Source organism: Thalassophryne amazonica, chromosome 10, assembly GCF_902500255.1.
Source record: "Thalassophryne amazonica chromosome 10, fThaAma1.1, whole genome shotgun sequence".
NCBI lineage: Eukaryota > Metazoa > Chordata > Actinopteri > Batrachoidiformes > Batrachoididae > Thalassophryne > Thalassophryne amazonica.
The window spans coordinates 30,528,536-30,554,735 of NC_047112.1; the positions used below are offsets into that span (position 1 = coordinate 30,528,536).

The 26,200-nt window shown below is 42.8% G+C and overlaps 1 protein-coding gene across 1 annotated transcript in view; it reads left to right on the forward strand.

The window, feature by feature from the left end:
* The window catches only part of LOC117518079 (voltage-dependent R-type calcium channel subunit alpha-1E-like), a 90,457-nt gene extending 64,695 nt beyond the window's left edge, over nucleotides 1-25,762 (forward strand). Inside the window, exons 3-5 of the mRNA XM_034179143.1 lie at nucleotides 14,570-14,673; nucleotides 24,762-24,920; nucleotides 25,731-25,762. Coding sequence (XP_034035034.1) covers nucleotides 14,570-14,673; nucleotides 24,762-24,920; nucleotides 25,731-25,762 — 295 coding nt within the window. The remainder of the gene's footprint in view (nucleotides 1-14,569; nucleotides 14,674-24,761; nucleotides 24,921-25,730) is intronic.
* The last annotated feature ends 438 nt before the right edge of the window (nucleotides 25,763-26,200 follow it).

The window sequence follows — 26,200 nt, forward strand, 5'->3', positions numbered from 1 at the left end:
AAGACAAAGAAGAAGAATGGATGGTACTGATGAGAAGTTTGGGCACCATTCCCCACTCGTGCCATCTATTCTTGATTATCCAGTTTTACTTTCACACACTATATTCTGGCTGTCTTTGTGATGTTTTCATTTTCCTGTGGACCTCAGAACAATATTCAAAACATGTAATTTTCAAGGTTGTCAGAAATGTTCTGAAGCAGTCATTCATATTTATAACAGTAATTTGCAGTAACACTAAAAAGTTTAGCCGCCACCTTTAGACGCATGTCCTGTCTATTCGTTAATGCCTGTTTTACTTTCCTATCCTATTGTGTATTTCATCTACCCCCCCCCCCCCCCCCCCCCCCCCCATGTGGGCTGTCATGGTTCTCCCCACCATGGAAATATAGACCTGGAATCGTCACCAATAAACGTTCATTTGCTTTTTTGCACTAGCATCACTATTTCTTAATGGATTTTAATAAGTGGAGGCTTGTTTTAAAGCCCTTTGAAAGCTCTTTCCAATGAACCTATGCATGTGTGGGTGAAAAAACATTTATGTAAAATGCAGAAATTTGGGGAAATTATGACAAACTGTGCTGCTTTTCTCGCTCTATTGTCGCTAATTGTTAACGGATTTTAATACACTTTAATTGATCTTTCTAATGAACCCACACATGCCTGGGTAGAAAAAAAAATGTTTTATGTAAAGTTTGGAAATTTGGGGAAAAATATGCCATTCTGTTCATTTACTGTGATGGGTTTTTTTTCCTGTCATCATAATTCTCGATGGATTTTTATAAATGAGGCCTTGTAAGTTGTATTCAAGCTGATTAAAAGCTCTAATGAACCCACACATGCCTGGATAAACAATCCTTATGTATTAAAATATAAATCTGAAGTATGCCTTGTCATTGTTCTCATTTACCTTGCTGCTTTTTCCACTGTAATATTGTTGTTGTCTTTTAATGACAACAACATATATATGATTTTTACTAACATTTTATTCCAAGTAGATATAAAGCCATTCAGAATTTATTACTTTTGACCCTCAGTCAGGGTAAAAAGTACCTCCTACATCCCCTCCAACCACACTGTTAAAATTTAAATGCCGCCTGTGACCACCATGTACATATCATATTAAACAACAACTGCAAGTATATATATATATATATATATATATATATATATATATATATATATATATATATATATATATATATATATATATATACGAGGTCTGTACGTAAAGTATAGGTCCTTTTTATTTTTTTCAAAAACTATATGGATTTCATTCATATGTTTTTACGTCAGACATGCTTGAACCCTCGTGCGCATGCGTGAGTTTTTCCACGCCTGTCGGTGACGTCATTCGCCTGTGAGCACTCCTTGTGGGAGGAGTCGTCCAGCCCCTCGTCGGAATTCCTTTGTCTGAGAAGTTGCTGAGAGACTGGCGCTTTGTTTGATCAAAATTTTTTCTAAACCTGTGAGACACATCGAAGTGGACATGGTTCGAAAAATTAAGCTGGTTTTCAGTGAAAATTTTAACAGCTGATGAGAGATTTTGAGGTGATTCTGTCGCTTACGGACTTCCCACGGTGCGAGACGTCATGCAGCGCTCTCAGGCAGCGTCATCAGCCTGTTTCAAGCTTAAAACCTCCACATTTCAGGCTCTGTTGATCCAGGACGTCGTGAGAGAACAGAGAAGTTTCAGAAGAAGTCGGTTTCAGCATTTTATCCGGATATTCCACTGTTAAAGGAGATTTTTTTAATGAAAGACGTGCGGGCGGATTGCAGCGTCGGCTCGCAGCCGCCGCGACGCTCCGCCACAGGAAAAACACCTCTCTTGGAAGCCTTGAGGACAAGTTGGAACATCTCCAGCTGATAAACAATTTCTCATATACTCACTCCACTGAAAGCCATCAAAAGCCAACTGGATTTTAACAAATGGTTATCAACACAGAGGTGTTTTTCCTGTGCCGCCGCACCGCGCGGGCTGCGTCCCGACGCGCGGACCCGTCCGCACGTCTTTCATTAAAAAAATCTCCTTTAACAGTGGAATATCCGGATAAAATGCTGAAACCGACTTCTTCTGAAACTTCTCTGTTCTCTCACGACGTCCTGGATCAATAGAGCCTGAAATGTGGAGGTTTTAAGCTTGAAACAGGCTGATGACACCGCCTGAGAGCGCTGAGCGACGTCTCACACCGTGAAAAGTCCTTAAAGCGACAGAATCACCTCAAAATCTCTCATCAGCTGTTAAAATTTTCACTGAAAACCAGCTTAATTTTTCGAACCATGTCCACTTCGATGTGTCTCACAGGTTTAGAAAAAATTTTGATCAAACAAAACGCCAGTCTCTCAGCAACTTCTCAGACAAAGGAATTCCGACGAGGGGCTGGACGACGACTCCCACAAGGAGTGCTCACAGGCGAATGACGTCACCGACAGGCGTGGAAAAACTCACGCATGCGCACGAGGGTTCAAGCATGTCTGACGTAAAAACATATGAATGAAATCCATATAGTTTTTGAAAAAAATAAAAAGGACCGTTACTTTATTGACAGCCCTCGTACTTTACGGACAGCCCTCGTATTTAAACATTTTTGTTTCCATATCTGTATGCATGTGAATGCAGCTTAATGAAAAGAACTTTTGGCGTTGTTATAGTCTCAGTATATTGATATTAAATTGCAACATAACGACTTTAAAATAGACATTTATTTTACATAATTACATTAAGGCTCTTGTACAGTTCATTTTAGTATTCGAGAATTTGTTTTTGTAGTTGGTTTCTGCTTTTTTCATCTCATTTCGCTTCTGTTTAACAGGTGCCTTACCTGGCTCAAGGCGCTCTTTCCACCCTTAGTAAGGCCCGCCGTGCAGCACGCCGCTAGTCACATGACGTCCATTCCAGGTCTCTATTTCCATGCTCCCCACATTGCTAGCGTTCATTAGCAGATGCTAATGGGAGGTGCGGGGCAGGCAGATCTATGGTATATTACCTAGCCAAAACAAACTTGATCAAAAACTAATCAGTTGATCCTTGTTTTGATCTCTTTTTATTTTGGTGTGTTACAAGATAATATTTATAGTTTTTTAGTGAGCATGTACACAACATGCAGAGAAAGACAAATTCATTCACCCAATCAGCTAGCTAAAGCAATAGGCAACATTCTCTGGAACATTTTATTTTATTTTTGAAGTTACTGTTGAAAAAAAACCTCATAAAAATCCTTTACAGAGAAACATTAGGGTGCTTGAAACGTTCACACTCGTATGCTGTATTGTTGCTGTGTGGTGTTGTTATTTTCAGGTTCAATGAAGCACAATACAATGAAGCACTTGTTTTGTTGAGTTGTCACTTTGTGGAGTCACAGGTGCCAAAGTGTGGCAGCCTAAGAATGGTGCAGAAAATGTTAATTTATGATCAAGCCTGAAAATGTCATCAGTAAAGGAAAATGGCAAGACCGACTATGAAACCCAAAATAAACTTCTTAGGAAAGCACACAAATGTCCAGAAAACACAGAAAAACGTTTCTGAATGGAAGCTCATTTCTTTCTCTTGGTAGTGTTTTGTTTTTGGTTTGAGTTACACAGTCTCACAGTCTTACTAACATCCCCAGAAAATGCAAGATTTGTCCCTGCTGAGCATTTTTGTTAAGCGTTTCTATATGAGATAGTTTACTGTTTCGTGGTTTTTCCGCTGTTTAGAGTTCCCTGTGACTGATGCAATCTGCAGTAACCCTCTCTGCCCCATTATATACCTGACTGACAATATGAGGCATGTCGGCAAATATGTGGATACATGTCCATGTTTTTTCTCGATTCCCTTTCCTAAATCAACATTTTTATTTTTCATAATTCTGTGCTAACTCATAAATGCAACTGAACTGCATTGTGATGTTTTCTGAAATCTTCCACTGTTCCATTGCATATGTAAATCAAGTTATCCTCGCAAACACCACAACATTGTACACATACATGTCATTCAAATGCTGCTATACATTTTATTTCTTGCTGACAACATCTTACAACACCTTGAATTTATCTCACAACAGCTGAACTGAGAGCCGTTAGTCTAAATAACACGTGCTATAATTAGTAGTCAAGGTGCGCTTATGTCATAGAGTGTTAGTTGGATTTTTGACAGTGACACAGAGCATAAGTCACAGCATTATCACAATCACAGCATGACAGTTGTCACAACAGATTTGTCACGCGCAGGGAATCTGTCAGTGTTGCAGGCGATGTCAGTGTTCCTCACTTATCATGACTGACACCTCTGACCGGGCCGTGAGCTCAGTTTACTGCAGAGGATATTGCACACAATGCCTGAAGGCGTGTGAAGGGTAAACAAAGTTAATTATCTGTCATGCAAAGTATGACAGCTCGTGGTGGCAACTTTAACTTTGGAATGAACCAGGCACATGCCAGATGTATGTCGTCTCTGGGATCAAGGTTCCCGTGAAGTGGGCATCAGGGCTTAACATCAACCAAAGCAGGTGAACTCTGCAGGGTCATAGTTTTCTTGTGCAAACTTTATTTTATTAAAGTTTCATGGTCGTAAAGGATTTCAATTTATTTTCATTTATATAGCGCCAAATCACAGCAGAGTTGCCTCAAAACGCTTCACACAAGTAAGGTCTAACCTTACTAAGGTGGTAAACTAAGTGGTAAGGAAAAACTCCCTCTGAGGAAGAAACCTCAAGCAGACCAGACTCAAAGGGGTGACCCTCTGCTTGCGCCATACTACAGACATAAATTACAGAACAATTCACAAAACGAATATACAGGAAATGCTGTTGGTGCACAGGACAGGAGGGTCTCACACCCATCTCTGGATGGAGCTGCACCTTAAACAGAGAGAAAAAAAACAGAATCAGGCATCAGAAAGACAAGAAATACTGTATAATTTGTATAAAGGATTTTTTTTATTATTATTATTGCTGTTGTGTGATTTGTCATGTTCTTTTACGGAGATTGGATCACCCCAACAACTGCTCGCTCACTCATTCACTCACTATTGTCTTTCTAGTTGTAGATTCAATAACCCCAAAACATTGGGATGGTGTGGAAAATGAAAAAACAAAACAAAAACAAATAAGCAAAAACACACAGTGAGTCTGACATTTACTTACTTCAATTTATGTTTCATTGCAGACAGTGTCAACCCAAGATATTTCATGTTTTGTGTGGTCAACATTATTTCATTTGTTAATATACATCCACCTGCGAGAGACTGGTCTGCTGTCTCGGGTGCCACCCCAGTTTTTTTTTTAGTTTTTTTTTTCGTGCTCCCGTCACGAAATGAATCAAATTTTCGTGACAGGGTTTTTTAAAACTCACTATTACTAAACCTACTCCCACCCCCAACCCTAACCTTAACCTAATCCTACTCCTTCCCCCAACCCTAACCATCCCCCCCCCCCCCCCCCCCCCCCCCCCCCCACACACACACACTTAACTTTTAATTTCGTGCAGCCATCACGGAATGAATTTGTGCTGCCGTGAAGAAAATGAGGCGCTTTTCGCTACAATATCACGAACCAATAGATTAATGTATATTTCATGCTGCTGAATCAAGTCTTGCCGTGAGACCAGGTTGAGGGTGCACCCCGCCTCCCATTCTATGTAAGAGCAGTGTGTGCACAGTAACCTGGTGCACGAGGCACATACTGCTATGTAGAACGCAAACTCGGTTTAAGCAGAATAGGTCCTGCTTCATACTTGGCTTGGGAGACCAATGCGGAACACCGGACGTTGTGCATGTGTTTCTCAGTGTAGAACTGCATTTGTGTAAGGAAGAGCATCCGGCATAAAACCTGTGTCAAATTACAAAAGGTCTCTCTTCCTGGATCCACTGACAAACAACTTCACTGAGATATTTTCTGGCACCTATAGTGATTTCATTGCATGGAGGAATTACTTTACTTCCTGCATTATTATATTAAAAGTTTACCCACATTACTTTCACTACTCAAGTTTCATTTGGAGAGATTTTATTGTAATAACGACAGCATTGTGGTGATGTCACAGCAACACACATGCATCTGGGACAACTGTAATCAGAAATAGTTGTCTATTTATTCCATTAATTGTAACATTTTATGCTAGTTCTTGTGGTGAGCTTATTAGAGATTCTCAAAGCTTATCGAAATTATATTCATATGTGACTGTGATGTCTAAATTAAGAAGCAACATGCAACACCATGAGTTAATGGTTGTTACAACTCGTGGGATTTAAAACACCTGGTGGCCACACACAAGCACCTTGATCTCCGTTTTGCTAAAGTTTAGTTTCTTTGCACTCTTGTCCCGTTATTCCGGTGAGGAACACAAGCAACAAACTGATGCTTTGTTACCATGTATGATTAACTGAGGGCGTTTTCTACATGAAAATGACGATAAACTTGCACAAACGTGGTAGTTTAGAACCTATGGTATTTGTTGATAGCTGATACTTACTGATGTGGGTGCATCTGTCTGATAAATATGTATTATTTTGTATTTACACACGTTGAGTTTTTTGGACGATAGCATTTAGAACCTTTTCTACACACCATAGCTACACCTGACCACACCTTGGGTTTCAACCAAAACAGCCATGACTGCACAGATGATGCCAAGTGGACTTTCAATTTAAAGGACAGGGGCGCCAGGCATGAAAACAACAACTGTGTTAGATGGAATGACCCTCTGAATGTTAGATGTTTTTCTTTCCTGTCAGGCCATTCAGTTATCAGAACTAGTCTGATTCCATCACAGGAGCTCATAGCCCATTTCAGGGGATCGGACACCTTAGGAGTTTTTCAGTCTGTTGGTCCTGCACTTGGGAAGGAGCAGCCTGTGGCTGAAGAGGCTCCTTAGGTTGCTGATGATGGTGTGCAGAGGGTGACTGGCATCATCCAAGACAACTTTGGATGCTGTAGCTCCTCTGAAAAAGAGAGCTTTAAATCAGAAGTGCCTGACTCCGTGGTATAACTCACAAACTCGTAGCTTAAAGCAGATAACCCATAAGTTGGAGAGGAAATGGCGTCTCACTAATTTAGAAGATCTTCACTTAGCCTGGAAAAAGAGTCTGTTGCTCTATAAAAAAGCCCTCCGTAAAGCTAGGACATCTTTCTACTCATCACTAATTGAAGAAAATAAGAACAACCCCAGGTTTCTTTTCAGCACTGTAGCCAGGCTGACAAAGAGTCAGAGCTCTATTGAGCTGAGTATTCCATTAACTTTAACTAGTAATGACTTCATGACTTTCTTTGCTAGCAAAATTTTAACTATTAGAGAAAGAATTACTCATAACCATCCCAAAGATGTATCGTTATCTTTGGCTGCTTTCAGTGATGCCGGTATTTGGTTAGACTCTTTCTCTCCGATTGCTCTGTCTGAGTTATTTTCATTAGTTACTTCCTCCAAACCATCAACATGTTTATTAGACCCCATTCCTACCAGGCTGCTCAAGGAAGCCCTACCATTATTTAATGCTTCGATCTTAAATATGATCAATCTATCTTTGTTAGTTGGCTATGTACCACAAGCTTTTAAGGTGGCAGTAATTAAACCATTACTTAAAAAGCCATCACTTGACCCAGCTATCTTAGCTAATTATAGGCCAATCTCCAACCTTCCTTTTCTCTCAAAAATTCTTGAAAGGGTAGTTGTAAAACTGCTAATTGATCATCTGCAGAGGAATGGTCTATTTGAAGAGTTTCAGTCAGGTTTTAGAATTCATCATAGTACAGAAACAGCATTAGTGAAGGTTACAAATGATCTTCTTATGGCCTCGGACAGTGGACTCATCTCTGTGCTTGTTCTGTTAGACCTCAGTGCTGCTTTTGATACTGTTGACCATAAAATTTTATTACAGAGATTAGAGCATGCGATAGGTATTAAAGGCACTGCGCTGTGGTGGTTTGAATCATATTTGTCTAATAGATTACAATTTGTTCATGTAAATGGGGAATCTTCTTCACAGACTAAAGTTAATTATGGAGTTCCACAAGGTTCTGTGCTAGGACCAATTTTATTCACTTTATACATGCTTCCCTTAGGCAGTATTATTAGACGGTATTGTTTAAATTTTCATTGTTACGCAGATGATACCCAGCTTTATCTATCCATGAAGCCAGAGGACACACACCAATTAGCTAAACTGCAGGATTGTGTTGGGAAAGTGTAGTGACACGGACCCACAACAGGGGGCGTAAATGAACGGACAATGGAAGGAGTCAAATTATAACACTTTACTGTTGTGAATGACACAACCAAACACAGCAGATTTCAGAATGTGCAAAAGTCAATCAATAAAGGTGTCGTGTGGGCAGGCTCGACGATAAGAGACGCCCGTCTGGAAACGAACCGGAACCACACGATTTCCACTACCACCAAACCCGAGGAATACTGGAGCCGCCAAATCCCGAAGTCCCCAGGTGGCCACCGTCTCAGCGTGTCGGATCTGGTACTGCTGGCAGAAAGCAAAGACAGTCAAGTGTGGGTGTGTGAACACCCAGCAACAATCCTGGTGGGAATTCCACCTCCACCTCTCACTCAATACTTGCAGCGCGTCCTCAGAGGAAAAAGAGTGCAGTATTGCACAGCCTCCACAAAAGGACCGGTACTCCTGCAAACACTCACAATAAACAGATTTAGAAAATACCAAAAAGGCTGAGGATATTACCTCTAGATGAAGATGATATCTCGGCAGTGTGGTGGAGGTGTCTTCCTGCTTTTATTCCAGATGTGGGTTGGTTGATTAGTGACAGCTGTCACGGATGATGGGTGACAGCTGTCATCACGGCTTGTTCCTGAGGTGGCAGCGCCCTCTCGTGCCTGAAGCCCGCACTTCAGGCAGGGCGCCCTCTGGTGGTGGGCCAGCAGTACCTCCTCTTCTGGCGGCCCACACAACAGGACCCCCCCCTCAACGGGCGCCTCCTGGCGCCCGACCAGGCTTGTTCGGGTGGCGACGATAGAAATCGGCCAGGAGGGCCGGGTCCAGGATGAAGCTCCTCTTCACCCAGGAGCGTTCTTCGGGTCCATACCCCTCCCAGTCCACCAAATACTGAAAGCCCCGGCCCATTCGACGGACGTCCAAGAGCCGGCGAACTGTCCAAGCCGGCTCCCCGTCGATAATACGGGCAGGAGGCGGCGCCGGACCGGGTGCACAGAGGGGTGAGGTGTGATGCGGCTTGATTCGGGAGACATGGAAAACCGGATGGATCCGCAGTGAGGCCGGGAGTTGGAGCCTCACTGCAGTAGGACTGAGGACCTTAAGGATGGGGAAGGGTCCAATGAAGCGGTCTTTTAGCATTAGTGAAGGTTACAAATGATCTTCTTATGGCCTCGGACAGTGGACTCATCTCTGTGCTTGTTCTGTTAGACCTCAGTGCTGCTTTTGATACTGTTGACCATAAAATTTTATTACAGAGATTAGAGCATGCCATAGGTATTAAAGGCACTGCGCTGCGGTGGTTTGAATCATATTTGTCTAATAGATTACAATTTGTTCATGTAAATGGGGAATCTTCTTCACAGACTAAAGTTAATTATGGAGTTCCACAAGGTTCTGTGCTAGGACCAATTTTATTTACTTTATACATGCTTCCCTTAGGCAGTATTATTAGACGGTATTGCTTAAATTTTCATTGTTACGCAGATGATACCCAGCTTTATCTATCCATGAAGCCAGAGGACACACACCAATTAGCTAAACTGCAGGATTGTCTTACAGACATAAAGACATGGATGACCTCTAATTTCCTGCTTTTAAACTCAGATAAAACTGAAGTTATTGTACTTGGCCCCACAAATCTTAGAAACATGGTGTCTAACCAGATCCTTACTCTGGATGGCATTACCCTGACCTCTAGTAATACTGTGAGAAATCTTGGAGTCATTTTTGATCAGGATATGTCATTCAAAGCGCATATTAAACAAATATGTAGGACTGCTTTTTTGCATTTACGCAATATCTCTAAAATCAGAAAGGTCTTGTCTCAGAGTGATGCTGAAAAACTAATTCATGTATTTATTTCCTCTAGGCTGAACTATTGTAATTCATTATTATCAGGTTGTCCTAAAAGTTCCCTAAAAAGCCTTCAGTTAATTCAAAATGCTGCAGCTAGAGTACTGACGGGGACTAGAAGGAGAGAGCATATCTCACCCATATTGGCCTCTCTTCATTGGCTTCCTGTTAATTCTAGAATAGAATTTAAAATTCTTCTTCTTACTTATAAGGTTTTGAATAATCAGGTCCCATCTTATCTTAGGGACCTCGTAGTACCATATCACCCCAATAGAGCGCTTCGCTTTCAGACTGCAGGCTTACTTGTAGTTCCTAGGGTTTGTAAGAGTAGAATGGGAGGCAGAGCCTTCAGCTTTCAGGCTCCTCTCCTGTGGAACCAGCTCCCAATTCAGATCAGGGAGACAGACACCCTCTCTACTTTTAAGATTAGGCTTAAAACTTTTCTTTTTGCTAAAGCTTATAGTTAGGGCTGGATCAGGTGACCCTGAACCATCCCTTAGTTATGCTGCTATAGACGTAGACTGCTGGGGGGTTCCCATGATGCACTGTTTCTTTCTCTTTTTGCTCTGTATGCACCACTCTGCATTTAATCATTAGTGATCGATCTCTGCTCCCCTCCACAGCATGTCTTTTTCCTGGTTCTCTCCCTCAGCCCCAACCAGTCCCAGCAGAAGACTGCCCCTCCCTGAGCCTGGTTCTGCTGGAGGTTTCTTCCTGTTAAAAGGGAGTTTTTCCTTCCCACTGTAGCCAAGTGCTTGCTCACAGGGGGTCGTTTTGACCATTGGGGTTTTACATAATTATTGTATGGCCTTGCCTTACAATATAGGGCGCCTTGGGGCAACTGTTTGTTGTGATTTGGCGCTATATAAAAAAAAATTGATTGATTGATTGATTGATCCATAATGTCCAGCAGTTTGTCCAGCGTTCTCTTCTCTGCCACCATCACCAGAAAGTCCGGCTTCATGTCAACCACAGAGCCAGCCCGCCTGATCAGTTTGACCAGCCTGGATACATCCTTCTTGGATGTGCTGCCCCCCCCAGCACACCACGGTGTAAAAAGAGGACCCTGGCTACACGGACTGGTAGAACATCCACAGGAGTTTCCTGCAGATGTTAAACAACTGCAGCTTCCTCAGAAAGTACAGCCTGCTCTGTTCCTTCCTGTACAGGTGATTGGTGTGGGTTGTTCAGTCTAGTTTGCTGTCCAGCCACAGTCCTGTATTGTTGGCTTTCTTCTTGACAGATGAGTTCCAGGGAGGATTCGAGTAAAATCTATGTTGTGGCTGAAACTGTCACAGAATTATTACATCACTGCTTATGTAGTTGCATGTCCCTGGTGGATCTTCTCCAGAATGGAGAGACAAAGGTTGGGAAGGCCAATTGCAAGGCCATTCCTGTAAATGTTCACGACATCTGGGAAGTAGGTCAAGTTTTGGTGGAAGTAATGGACCTCAAGTTCCCCATTTGCTTTACCCCTATAGAGTGCACTGTAGCTGAAAGGAGCAGCAAGTGATAATCATGCCATTTTAACCTTTTCAAGGTCAAAACACCCACAAAAATTGCACCACCATGGGTCCTTCAAGAACATGATCCAGTGATAAAGGAATCATGTTTTGAATCAAATTGATGGTAGGTTTTTTGTTTTTTTGTTATTTGTTTTTTTTTGGGGGGGGGGGGGGGGTACAAGACAACCATTGACCATTCAGGGATTTAAAGTTCTCTTAAGGGTAGAGAAGTTTGAATCTTCGACTGGACTGGGTTGCTTGATGTGAGGACATTTCGCTTCAAATCACAGAAGCTTCCTCAGCTAAAATTCTTGCTCTGGTAGTCTGACTTCTGTCTTGACTCTTGTAGAGAAGAATAAACCAGAAGCCAACAAAAGCTGGAGTTTTTTAACCTAACCAGACCCCACCTACCGAGAGGCTGACTGCTGACCAATATCTGCTCTTTGGCTCAAACCACCCCCTTGAACACAAGTTCGGGGTGATCAGGACTCTTCAACACAGAGCCCTACAGGTGCCCACAACTGCAGAGGGAAGGGCTAAAGAGCAACAACTTGTACGGAAAGCCCTCACAGTATGTGGGTACCCACGTTGGTCCCTGGACAAAGTGCAGAAGTCCCAGAAAACAAAGAGACCAGATAGACAGGAGACGGAGACAAGAAGAAGAGGAGTGTCTCTCCCTTATTTAGCAGGAGTAGGGGAAAAACTACAGAGGATCTTCAGACAGCACAAAATCCCAGTTTAAACAAGTCAACACCTTGAGACAGAAATGAGTTCACCCTAAGGACAGGATCCCTAGCTACAAACAGAGCAATGTAGTGTATCATATCAGATGTCAGGAAAACTGTAATGAACACTACATAGGTGAGACGAAGCAACTTTTACACAAGAGGCTATACCAGCACCGCAGAGAGGTCGCCAGTGGACCTCAGTCTGCAGTTCATCTCCACCTGAAACCACACGTTTGAGGACAAGGAAGTTAAAATCTTAGCCAGAGAGAAGAAATGGTTTGAGAGAGGTGTCAAGGAAGCATTCTTTGTAAAACAGTTGAAACCCAGCCTTAACCGCGGAGCGGGTCTCAGACACGCTTTGTCCCCTGTTTACAATGTGGTACTCAGGTCAAAGCAGTTTCAGTCTTTTGTTCATGGTAATGAGTCATTCACGTCATCAGGAGAGAGTCGTCAAGGGAGCCATCAGGGGAGGCTTCTGTCCTGTCATTAGGAGAGTGCTAACTAGAGCACAATAGGTGCTAATTAGAGCTATTGTTTAGTCACTAGCCTATAGCAGTCAGCCTCTCGGTAGGAGGGGTCTGGTTAGGTTAAAAAACTCCAGCTTTTGTTGGCTTCTGGTTTATTCTTCTCTACAAGAGTCAAGACAGAAGTCAGACTACCAGAGCAAGAATTTTAGCTGAGGAAGCTTCTGTGATTTGAAGCGAAACGTCCTCACGTCAAGCAACCCAGTCCAGTCGAAGATTCAAGCTTCTCTACTATGGAAACCACCTGGACAACTGAGAGCCTACACAGAAACATTCTCTTAAGGGTCCACCTGGATCCCTCAAAACAGCATTTTTTGGCCCTTTCTGGTGCTTTTTTTCAGGAAGGTTCTCTGTCAGATTACCTTGAAGAGTAAATTTTTACTTTTACTCTCACACAAAGTGTCCTCCAGAACCAAATAATTAAGAAAAAAATGTTTTAGGAGAAGTCTGAAAAAATATGTACTGTAATTAACCCTTTGTCAAAACACTGAATTGGCATGCAAAATCCCAAAACTCACAACTGTCTCATTCTGCGAGAAATTAGTGAACGTTGGTGATAGTATGATGCTTGTGCAGCCATTGTTCAATGTTACTGTGTGTCAATCATCTATGTTTTAGAACACAGGATATGGGATGCCGCATTGAGGTACACTTTGTGTGAGTTAAAAGTAAACATTTACCCTTTAGGGTAATGTGGCAGAGAACCTTTTGTGGGCGTTTTGACCTTGAAAGGGTTAAAACAGCATGATGTGCACAACGTTTGTAAAGTACAACTTCAAGTCTGAAAACTAGAAATTCAGATGAAAATTTTGGTACCAATTTCATCTTGTTATACCTCCAGTCTCCTTAACTAGAGCCCTTTTCTGGCCTATGTTGTTCCTCTACTAGTTGGAGAACCACTGCTATACATTTACAGTGATGCGTTCACACGCCTTAGAAATGCTGGTTTATCACTTGCTGCTCCCTTCAGCTACAATGCACCTCCTTATCACAATGATCAAAGTGAATTTATAAATGAAATCAATTAATAATCAAAGGAGTTATGTCAAAGGAATCATGTCACAAATGCAGAAATAAAATAGTGTGGCATTCTTTCTTGCAGCTTCGTTATTGTTTTTATTCTCTGCATCTGTTTCTCACTTTCTGTGCCGCCAGGTGAAAACTGTTGAAAGCCACATCAAATAAATAAAAAGCATAGCTATGAGTGTAATTTGGAAAGAGAATGAAGTGTTAGTGGAGAAGGAGAGAATGTGAATTGTAAGAACACAGCGAGGTATCAGAAGCAAGCAAAGGGAAAAACAGACACTAATGAGGAAGTAGGAGATCACCGGATAGTGCTGTTATTTTCCACATCAGTCAGAGGGCTGAAGGCCACAGACGTATATTTACTGGAGGTGTGTTACAGGAGACAAGACAAACAAATTAAAACTGGAACTTTTGCTTTGGCGTGCTTGTTTTTATACCAGATAAAAGGTCGAGTGTGTCCACATGTGCTTCAGCCTAAGGGTGTCCTTCCTTCTCGTGATGGAGCTGCTTTCTTTGTTCTGCTAAATAACACTTGTCACGGCCATCCTCCCACACACAGAAAATCAGCTGAAAGCCCCCAAAACATCTTTGTTGTTTTCGTTTTCACTGCTGGTTGGCGACCCTCACATCCTCACACTCTGTGTCAAACCACTGTCATCGTGTTGCAGTGCTGTGTGTGCACATCTACACACCTCTGTATTACACAAACATACCTATAATATTCATGTGCCTCTGCAACAAACTGACAATTGTCTTCCTGTGGTGTTGTGTGTATTTTTGAAGGATTCTGGCCGCCGCAGGGGCTCATATGAACATCTCTGTGGATCTGAGGACTCTGAGGGCGGTGAGAGTACTTCGACCCCTGAAACTGGTCTCGGGCATCCCTAGTGAGTACCACATTTTACAAGAATCTATTTGTAGTGGCAAGAGTTTTCCTTTTACATGTGAAACATATGTTTGCATACACCTTTACTTTGGCTAAAATCTTTGACTCAATTTTCCCCAAATGCACATATCCCATTTCATCACACAATGTGTGTTAAGACAAGTGACAAGTGACAAAGTTTTTTTATTCGGCACACAAAATATTCAAATAGAAAAAAATGAACAATTCCACAAACAAACACAGACAAAACTAGTGAGTCCGAAAGGGTGTGGACTGAAGCAAAGCTTATTAGCGCCCACCCCTGCTAGTACAAGTCCAACAATTCTAATCAGTCATATTTACATAAATATAAATTCACTACTACATGTCGACACACAGACATACACATCAATATACTATTCACTTATAATTCTATTTATATAGTACCAGATCACAAGAAAGTCAAATCAAGGCACTTTACGCCAGTAAGGACTAACCTTACCAACCCCCAGAGCAAGCACTAGGCAACTGTGGTGAGGAAAAGCTCCCTATAAGGAAGAAACCTCAAGATGTTATCTTGGAAGACCAAGATAACATCTGTTATATTTCCACATGACCTTAAATCCAGTAGTTAGCACTGGTGGGCACAGTTTAGATTATCAGTTTATAGGTATGTAGCGAAGATAAGTTATTGTTAGTGGATTAATTGTTATGGTTAGAGGTCCGGACGGGACCGGATTTAAACGCTGGGAGCAACGAACAGAACAGGTTGTGAACGAAAAGAGATTTATTTAGAATAAACTTATGAACAATGCTGCACTGGTTAGATGGCCCGTTGAGCCAAACAGGGCCTGCTTGTAAGTGGTGGAACATCTGGATGCTGCAGTGCACACACGGACAGACTTGGAAGTCTGAGAACAAACTGGAATCCTGGGGCCAGGTGGACACACAGAGCCGAGAACAGGAACTAGGAGAATTGAGGAGAAAGATGGTGAGTGATTGCACTCTCAACACTGGAAGCCTTTAACAATTCACAGTTCACTGAAGGCTCAACACAGGAATATTCACAGTTCTGTGAATATTGTTCACAGTTTAGGAAATAAGGTTTGCTGTTCAGGAATCGTTCACAGTTCATGAGTTCATCTTCAGAGGTCAAGTGCTGCACGTCTTGTGACACAGTTCCAATTAAGTATGACTTGACTTTAGAAATGACTTGGAAAGTTCTCTGTGGTGTAATATCAGAGTTCATACAGTTATTGGGAAACAGTTATTGGAGCTAGTTCTTCGTACTAGCTCTTGGAACAGTTCTTATGCCGCGTTCACACCGGGCACGACGCGAGTGACAGCAGCGACAGGTTGCCATGTAATCCCTATGTAAGCATGCGTTTTGGCGCCGAGCCACGCAGCGCGACGGACGCGAATGAAGCGATGCGAGTGAAGCGATTTTGAGCGATTGGCGCGTTTGTGGCGTGATATTGCGTTGCGTCATGTCGCGTTGCCCTCCTCCCCAAGTTGAAAAATCTGAAATTTTTCGTCTTGTCGCGCCGCGATGACCAATCAGGGACTGAATATGTAGTGACGTGGAGATGTCTGGAGTTTGACTGAGGATGTGAACATGTCCTGTCTCTGGTAGCAGCCTGTGAGCAGGACCTATGTCTCTTTTGTCCTTTATTTCACAATTATGATAGAGTTTTTGGAGCGACCAGCAGCGACCAGCAGCCCCACAGCAGGGGAAGCGGAGGTTTCTGTCTTTACGTGCGTGCGCGAGCGAATCGTCTGAATTATTTTATTAATTAACTACACAGATGTATAATGAAGCAAATGGTGACTGGTTTCTAAACATAATTATGATAAAATTTTGGGGGGAAGAGGGAGGAGCAGCCCTACAGTGAGCAGCAGAGATTTTTTTTTTTTTTTTTTTTTTTTTTTTACGTGTGCACGAGCAAATCATCCATGGAGATTATTTTACTTATTAACTACACAGATGTATAATAAAGCAAATGATGACTGGTTTCTAAACACAATTATTTTGGGAAGAGCGAGCAGCAGCCCCACAGCAAGCAGCGGAGTTTTTTTTTTCTATTGTTTACATGTGCGCACGTGAACGGGACAGGAGGTCCTCAAACTGGGTCCTGTAGAGGTGGATGGACCGCTGAAAGCAGCCGTCATCCAGACACAGCTCCTACAGCAAATGTTGATACTCCCGAAATTGGGAGCTTTCCACAACAACTCGCTCCGTGTGATCAAGGTCCGTCATGTTAAATTGACGGACAACTGGAGCCGGCGAGCGGAATGGAAGCTCCTCCTATTTGATAATGCACTGGGGCGAATTTTCGCAGCGAAAGCAGAGCGACACACCGGGTGATGGTGGCACATCTGTCGCCACGCGACCAACGCAAATTTGTGGCATCTGATTGCGCCCGGTGTGAACGCAGCATTAGTCATGCACAGTCACAGGCAGGAATGTGTGACAAGCAGTGTTGCCACAGTTACTTTGAAAAAGTAATCCAATTACTGATTACTGATTACTCCTTGAAAAAGTAACTTAGTTACTTTACTGATTACTCAATTGTAAAAGTAACTAAGTTAGATTACTAGTTACTTTTTTAGTTACTTTCCCCAGCTGCCGACAACAACTCACTTTATAGTCACCCTTTCTTGACTTCAATGAAAATAAATACTTGTTTTATAAAAAGTAAAATAAAGACCTCTTTCTTGACCTCATATTTAACTGTTGACAGCACTGTAACAGTAAAACTTGCAATTTCAAACCTACATTGTTTAGAAATGTAACTATTAAATTCTAACTCTCTAAACATTTTACTTGTCGAAATTATTATTATTTTAAGCAATATTAGTAGTTGTAGTAAAAAACGGCTTCAAAACTGGACCTTTAATCTAGGGGTGTTGTGGGGGAGGGGGGCACATCCCTGCCCCATTCTATCTGGATTCGCCCCTGCTTTGGCGTTTGAGCACAAAGAATGGATAACATTTATTTATGTAGAAAACAGGACCAGATTTACAGGTAAGAAAGTTTTATTGCGTTTTCACATCATGTGGTCCTCAGAAAGAGAGTTTAGGCGCATTTGAGTGGAAAATAGTGTTAGTTGTTGACGCGTCGCGGAGGATCAGCTGTTTTTAACGAGACGATACGGAGCGGCTCAGAATTCTAAATAAAGGAGGGGAAAAAGTATAAAAATGTCTTTGTAAAGCTCAGTGCAGGTGTGCTGATCACCGCGCTTTAAGAGGTGAGGACGAGTCGAGCAGCTGCAAAAAACCGTGGATGAAAAGCTCACAGCTCCCTTAAAGTGGGTAGTTGAGTCGAACCCCGACCTCCTGCTCACGGACCAAGTTTAATGCTGCTATCGACCCACAATGAAAAATAATAGTAACGCACAGTGACATGGAGAAGTAACTTTAATCTGATTACTGATTTGGAAAGATTAACGCGTTAGATTACTCGTTACTAAAAAAAGTGGTCGGATTAGAGTAACGCGTTAAGTAACGCGTTACCGGCATCACTGGTGACAAGAGAATCCCACAGAAACATGAAGGAACTTAAGTGGAACGGGGCAGAGCAACACACTCTGAGCTGAGAGCCAGAGAGTTCCAAAGTGACGTTGTTGTGCAGATAGCTGTGGAGCCAGGAATCGGTGCAGCGTGGAAGCCGTGCAGGACAGTGTCTGGGAACACCAGGAAAAACAATAAGCTCTAATATGGGAATTAGAGAGCTGGCCAGGTTACCTTGAATATAGCTGCGGGAAGCTCCATCATCTGAGCACATGGGAGTGACAGGAAAGACAAGGTCAACATCATGGAATCTCATGCAGAGAATCTGGCTTCATGGCACGGACAGGAAAACCAACCAAGAATCCGGCAGAGAATGAGCTGCAAGCCTGGGATTAAGTAGCCTGCTACTAATGAACCGCTCATGCACGTCAGGTGTGTGGCAGTGATGAGCAGCAGCGGTTTTCCTCGGCTCTGCAGTGTGCCATCTGGGGGAAAGACTCAAACTACAGAAGGTTAAAAAAGGAAAGGAGAGAGGCAGACAAAGGCAGACCATGACAATAACTTTTCAGTTAAGTTTGAGAACTGTTAACAAGCTGGGGACGGATCAATAAGACTACGGGTCATTGGTCCTAGGAGCCATTTAATCCTATGGTTATGGGAAGTAGAAGTTTGGGCCTACGTCAGAAGTTGGTGACTGCTGCTTATACACTGACAAAACTTTATCAATACATGTACTACCTTGACTCATTTACCTTTAGTTATTTTATTCATGTAACATCATAGTATATTATGGGTACATTGTCATGACGTCAGTTCAAGCCTATTATCTTATTGATTAGATAAGACTGACTTGAATAGAACCAACCACAGCAACAGACAGGGGTGCATTCCCAACTCATTCATCTATTCAGGGTATACTTGGGTACCTGAATGCTGTCTCAGATGAGGTCCAGACTAAAGCTTGCTTTTAATGTGTCGCCTGTGAGCCAGTGAACTTTTACTAACTAATAGAGTGTAGTCTTTGATGTCAGGCCAGGATCCTTATGGACTCTGATACTGGTAGCAGTGTAGCCCCTTACAACCTGCCGCACAGATGAGTAGTCTGTGTTTAAATAGGCTCCCCAACCAGCATTTTTGCTGGTGAGGAGGATGGCATTACACCCAGCAAGACAAAAAACAAGACTTGTCAAAGGGCGGATGAACTAAACTTGAGCCAATGGCCATCTTGCAACAGCAACAAGATGTTTCCTGCTACTGTCTCAGCACTGCTGTGCCATTGATTCAACAGGGCATCTTGTCAAGAGGGTATCACATAGCGCTGAGTGGTACTGACATCTTATGTGCATCCATACAGAATTTCATGACATGACAGCCACCAGAACCTCAGGATCACAGCTAAACAACTGACTGAGCTAGAGGCATCAGATAGAAATGTGACACCATCCACCTTGGAGACAGCACTCTGTCATCATCACCTGTTAACCAAGGTAGAAGCCATTAGCCTTCTGGAGTCTAGGGTATACTTGGCTGTTTTTGACTACTTTTTGTTTTAACTTCATAATTTATTTCAAAAAACTGTTTACTTTGCCCTGTTTCATTGTCATTTTTTTTTCAGCACAACGTCACCTGTGAGACTTTAAAGTTTTTCTTTCATTCTGACATACTGTATTAATACAGTAAACCTAAATTCACACAAAAACATAATAAAATAAAAATTTTTACTGTGGAAAACCAAAAAAAGATGTTTAACAAATCATTTTTATAATTTACAATGCAAATACAAACTGTAAATATGTACAAATGTAGCAAACAACAATGTTATATACAACTATTTACAAAACAATAAGATGCCACACAAATTATTTGTGCCACTCAAAAACAAGTCCTGTCCAACACAAGATGGAGCGAACGCAGTCCTGACCCACAAGAGGAGTGTTACTCCGCCTGTTGTCCATCAGGAGGCAGTGTTGGCATTTTAGTCAGTCTTTGGTGGTGACTTGGCTAAAGCTCCTCTACAACACCCCAAGTGGGATTTCTGATTTTGACTGGTCTAGGTTGTGCGTTTTTCCACTAATGATAAAGAGGAAGTTGCGTTTTTTTATATCCTGCAACTGCTGCACCAAGGGAGAGCCAACAAGAAAGTGGAAGTCCTGTTTGCTGCATGTTTCTACAAAACGTGCACCAAAAATGACCATAACATTCAGGAAAAAACGTCAAATATTACTGATCACGATTCCAGTTTTACTGGGCCTATTAACAAAATATAAAAGCTGGTATATATTTTGAAGTCCGCACTTTCAACACGCATTCAAATGGAGACTCAGAGTCTGATGGATTTGATGGGATGGGATGACGACTTAATTCGGTCATGTTAATTTTAAGCAGAGACATGTCAAACGACTCCAGAGGGATAATCTAAAACTGACATTAAAATGAAAAGTCTCTCAACCTTTGTCCTTAGGTTTTTAGAAATTGATCCAGTTGTTAAAAATTCACTATCCCTGATAAAAAAAAAAACAATAAAGGAAGAAACAAAAATGTTTTACAACCAGACACGGGTCAGTAACAAAACTGAATGGTTTCTCCCTTTTGATTAGATTGTTTACTCCACCAACGTTTCTTAAGAATGAAACAGTTTTGGAATAACTTGCTCACAAACAGACAAACCAACCAAGGAAAACAAATTCATTTCATGAGACAGTGATAGTGCTCTGTTAAGGGCCCCTTCACACATAACACGAAGTTGGGCGAAAGAAGCAGAAACCGGCCGAAAAATCTGCAAACAAAAAAAATTAAATGGGGAACCATGGACAAGCGTGCACGATACTGCGACAATGGTTTCGTGCCCGTTTGTGCACGCGCACAGACACAGTGCATGCACCTGGAATGTGTGACACCACATCCCGCCACTGCTGCGGGGAAAAAAAACACACAAAATTTTCTAATATTTAATCCCTCTTATCAAGTGGACAATACAAGTATGATCCTTCTGTTCCTCTGTATATGACCAATGGTCATAGACGTACAGTCATGAAATGACATGAATGAAGCAGTGCGCCCTTATCATGTCCACATCTGCTGGCGCTGCATGTCCAGCCAGCCCCGTGCATGTGTCCAGCGAGCGGCGCTCCGAAGGACACTGCATCATGTGGGCCATACCTGGCATGACATTCAGATCGCCATCTGAGTGTACACATGATCGCATGGTTCCTTTCACATGGTACACACTGCCGATGTGCTTGCTAACACGGTCGCTCCTGCCTGTTCCAAAGGTGATGTGTTTTTATGTATTTCCACATGAGGACATCATGCCCAAGCACGCGCCTCACAGTGGAGTGTTGTAAGATGATGTCCGTCATAACACAGTATGTGTTCTCCAGTTGTGACTTGTGGGTCCACCGATCCCGACAGCAGCGGCTGGCGCAGTCACGCCCACCTGACCGAACAAACTCAGCTCAAAGAAAAAGTCTCACTCTCTGTTCCTTTGTTATGTGATTTTTTTAATGTATTTGTTATGTAATTATGTATGTAGTTATTGTTGTATGTATTTATTTAATTGTCCTGTTCTATGTTTATAATTTAACATGTCGTGCACTGAGCCGCTGTCGGCTGGAACTGATGAGAGCATGACAGCTCGCCCACATGTGCATTGCTGGTGTGTTGTTCATGTTGTGATGGAAAGACATATGTCCTGCAGCTGAGTTGCGAGTGCACAGCGGTCAGCAGTCTCAGCTGGAAATTGTAGCCGTCCAGATGCACGATTCGCTGGACAGGGATCACAGTGCACCCAACTCAGCCGCACCTGACAGGTCGATCATGGCGTGGGGGACGATGACACACTCGCATGCCACATGTGTTGTGGGGGGGCCTTGCATGACGTGTGTTGCTTGGTAACGGCACACTCGTGGGGCACTTAGAAAATGTGCTGCTATTTGCACAGCCAGGTCAAAAGTGGTCTGCTGCCCTCTACTCTCATGCTGGCAGCACAAATGGCCACACATTTTCTAATTGCCTTGTGAGTGGTGTTGGATGCTCGTGGGTGGCACCTGGACTCCAGCTGACTCTGACCGAGAGCGGGTCAACTGGTTATTCCTTTGATATTCGATGACATTGGGGGTGTGAAGGCTGCCTCCTTTGGGTCATTCAGCCACGGTTCCACACGGTGGATGATATTGTCCAGGTGCTCGGCCGCGGCACAATATGTCTGACCTGCGTACGATATGCCGTTCAAATGCTCCAAACACAATCAGATGGCAGTGCGACCTCATCATGCCCACCATTCGAATGGATTTCTGGCGCGAGAGGCACGCCAATATAGGGTGCATGTGCTGTGCCCGAATGAATGTTGCGACTGCAGTACAGGTGTTTGAGCACGGCTCCAATTTCCCATGAGAGCCATTTGACTCCTCCTTTGTGTGCCATTCTGCCTCAATTGCATTATGTGTGAAGGGGCACTAATAATTGTTCAGATTCTATGAGAAGTCTTCAACAAAGTAGATTCCCCAAAGAACAGCTTTATTTTGACCAAAGTGCTGCTGTCCACAAATGATTACACATGCATTCGCCACCAACTGAACCCTTTCTAGCAAAGAATACATTTCTCTTAAACATCTTCATTACTCGTTACTACAGTATAAAAGTAGAAGAAATTTGGGAAAAGCCTGTTTGCGGAGGTGAACGTAAGCCGGAGCGCAGCAGATGCAGTCCTCTACAGCTGGCGCCGTCAGGCTGGGAGAGGATGGCCACCTGGTCACTGATCCTCTCAGTGGGTGTTCTGTCAGGAGTTCAGGATTGTCAGTTCCTGTGGAACCGTAGCACAGACAACCTCTCGTTTCCTGCCCGTGTGGACAAACATGACTCTCCCCTCAGTCCATGCTTCCCCAATAAACAAATGAACTCCTCTGATGAGACAAAAGTAAAATATGGGCACCAGCGCAGCGCCTTTCACCCCTGCAGCAACAAGTGCCGTGTTTGACATAAAACAAGTTTAAAAGACCGAAAAAATATAAAGGATGACAGGTTGAATCTGCACCCCGCTGAGGAAGAGGAAGACTGTGGAGGGTGAAAACCATCTGCGCTTTGGACTCCAGATGCGCACATGCTGACACACACATAACAATGGAGTGTAGCGCATGATCGGAGTTACCACACACGTAAGGGGAAAACATCAGTACCGACAAAACTGGCCGGCATGTCTGTTTTTTTTGTTTTTTTTGTAATGTTTGTGGAGAAGCGCTGCATAAAAGCGGCACCGCATTTTGGATTCGAGAGCCCAAAGCGTTTGGTTGATTTGCAGGGTTGGTGGTGGTGACGCTTGGAAAGCTTTGTTTTTGTTTGTTTGTTTGTTTGTTTGTTACTTTTCCTTAAATTTGGCACAAATATGTAGCTATAAATGACTGTTCTGTTTCACATGAGCCTGGCTTTTGTGTTTAACAGAAGAGTGTGTGTTGGTCTTCCAGAAAAAATATTGCATCTTCAGAAAAAGAAAGAGACTCATCCTGTCATCAATACCAACTGCTCCGCCAGAAGCGGTGCCATCCTTTTATAGGCGCTGAGCACCCCCCCCCCCCCTTTCTTTTCATCGCTGTTTCACTCTCTACTTGTTTTGGATTTTACTTTTTTCACTGTTTTTATGTGAAATTTACTTTTGATACTTAAGCACAGTAAATATTAGATACTTTAAGACTTTTACTCAAGTAATATTTTTAAAAGGAGAGAAATTACTTTTACCAAAGTAATTTTATGGTAAAATACTTTCATTCAAGTATTACTTTGAGGTACTTTATACAAGACGTAGTACAGAAGAAAAGCTTTTCTATCATCCCCAGCCACACCTTCTGTATGTTCTGTAATTTCTGTTTTACTTTCTGATCCTGTGGTATATTTTACTTTGTTTGCCCATGTACTGGGCAACGTCACTGTCACGGATGCCAGCTTAACTGTAGCTGATGCTGACATGAAGGCAGGCCCAACAACAACCACACAACATACCCAGTGTTTAGGAACTGGCAGACAAGCTATGTGTAAATTCAACGACAGCTGTTGCTAAACTTCCACAATCCGTAAAACCAGCTATTCACCAACCAGCACATTGCAGACACATCTGTGGCATGTTACATAAACAAAACAAAGTTGCTTTTTGATGGATCTGGTGCATCAAAGTTCACCACCATATCATTACTTCATCATCATTATGTACTCATTGAATAATGTGAGTTACAAAATGGCATTTATTGGTTCTGAGGTATTGTTTATATGCGCTGTGAAGTAACTCTATGCACTCACCTACATTTTTGCTGTTCAAACCCAATACCATGGGGGGGAAAAAACTCTTAAACAACCAAACCTTTTCTCCAACAAAATAAAACAAACAAACAAAAGAATGAATGAATAGTATAGTAGGAGGGTAAAAGTTATTAAAGTTAAGGCTCATGTCAGCCTGATATGTAAATCAACTGCTCAACAGTTTCCATTCACCGTAAGGTTTGGATGAAGCATTACAATTTTATGAACTGAATATTTGATAAGTCTGCAGGAAGTGTGAATCCAAATTAATGTGCAATTAAATGAGCTGTTTCACATTGTGTGCTCTCCCTGCAGGTCTGCAGATCGTCCTGAAATCTATAATGAAAGCCATGGTTCCACTGCTACAGATTGGCTTGCTGCTCTTTTTTGCAATCCTTATGTTCGCCATCATTGGTCTGGAGTTTTACAGCGGCAAACTTCACTACACCTGCATCCCTCAGCTTGGAATATTGGGTACAAACACACATTTATAGCTTCACATGCTGTCATACCTGCAGCTGTACTGTTGTATACCCAATATGAAGTTGTGCAAATCGTGCATATACTTAATGTATGCAGTGTTTTAATCCATAAATTAATGCTACAGTGTGTAGAATTTAGGGCCCCTTCACGCATAACACGATTTACGTTGACTAGCACACGAAGGAAGAATTGCATGCCAATCGTGAAAAATCGGAGCTGCCTCCAACGCCTCGTACACATGTTGCAACAACTATTTGTGCACACCAGCGGCTGAAAGACAGAGAGTGCCCTGTGAGAGCCCATTCAATCCCTCTTGTGGGAGGTGCTGGCCAAATTCCAGGTGACACACACAAACATCTAACACCGCTTGCTTGGCACTTAGAAAATGTGTGGCCATTCCCGCTGTTAGCACAAAAACAGTCAGCAGAGGATCACTTTTAAGCTGGATGTGAAATTTGTTGAAGTGCCCTCACGACTGTGGCTTTGCAAAAAGCGACAGACGTGACCTGTATGTGTATCGCACGTGTGAGCATGTCGCGCTCCCTCCCCCCAAAACACATGTGGCGTACATGTGGTTCACATCCCCCGCTCTCCCAACACATGTAGCGTGCCAGGGGAGGGGCATACTTGCATAAAATGCTGATATGTATGCTACACAGACATGATCACATGGGGGCTGGACAGGCAGGTCTGAGCGCAGACGGCACAGCGAGGTGCCTGTCAGCGGCTGACCAGAGACTAACTGACAGCTCAGTAACACAGAAACACAGTGACACGTTGGTGTGTGTGCTGAACTGACAGGGGACATGTTTGCCGACAGCAGCTGCTGTTGAGATCTCTGGTTCTGGACGTCCCAGCTGGAGAATACGTACCACGTTTGGACAGACATGAACTGTCCACTGTGATGCAGTATGGTACAGTGTGATGCGCATGTGTCTGCTTGTGGTCCTCACGTGGACATACAGAAAAGCATATCGCTGTTGCGACGGGCTGCAGTAAGCGAGTGCACGGCGCGCACATTGACAGGCTGCCCCAGATGGAACGGATCATCAGATCACAACACGCAACCGGAGATCTGAATGTCACGTTACCCACGCAAGCTCTGTTCCACATGATGCGGTGTCTGTCCTGCGATGCGCTGTCCACAGGACACTGTGGAAACTAAAATGATAAATATTGCTTTTCTGTTTCCTGATTTATTTCCCATTTCTTTTTTTTTTCAAACTCAGAAATAAAATTACTTTTATTTCCTACAAACTCAGAAATAACAC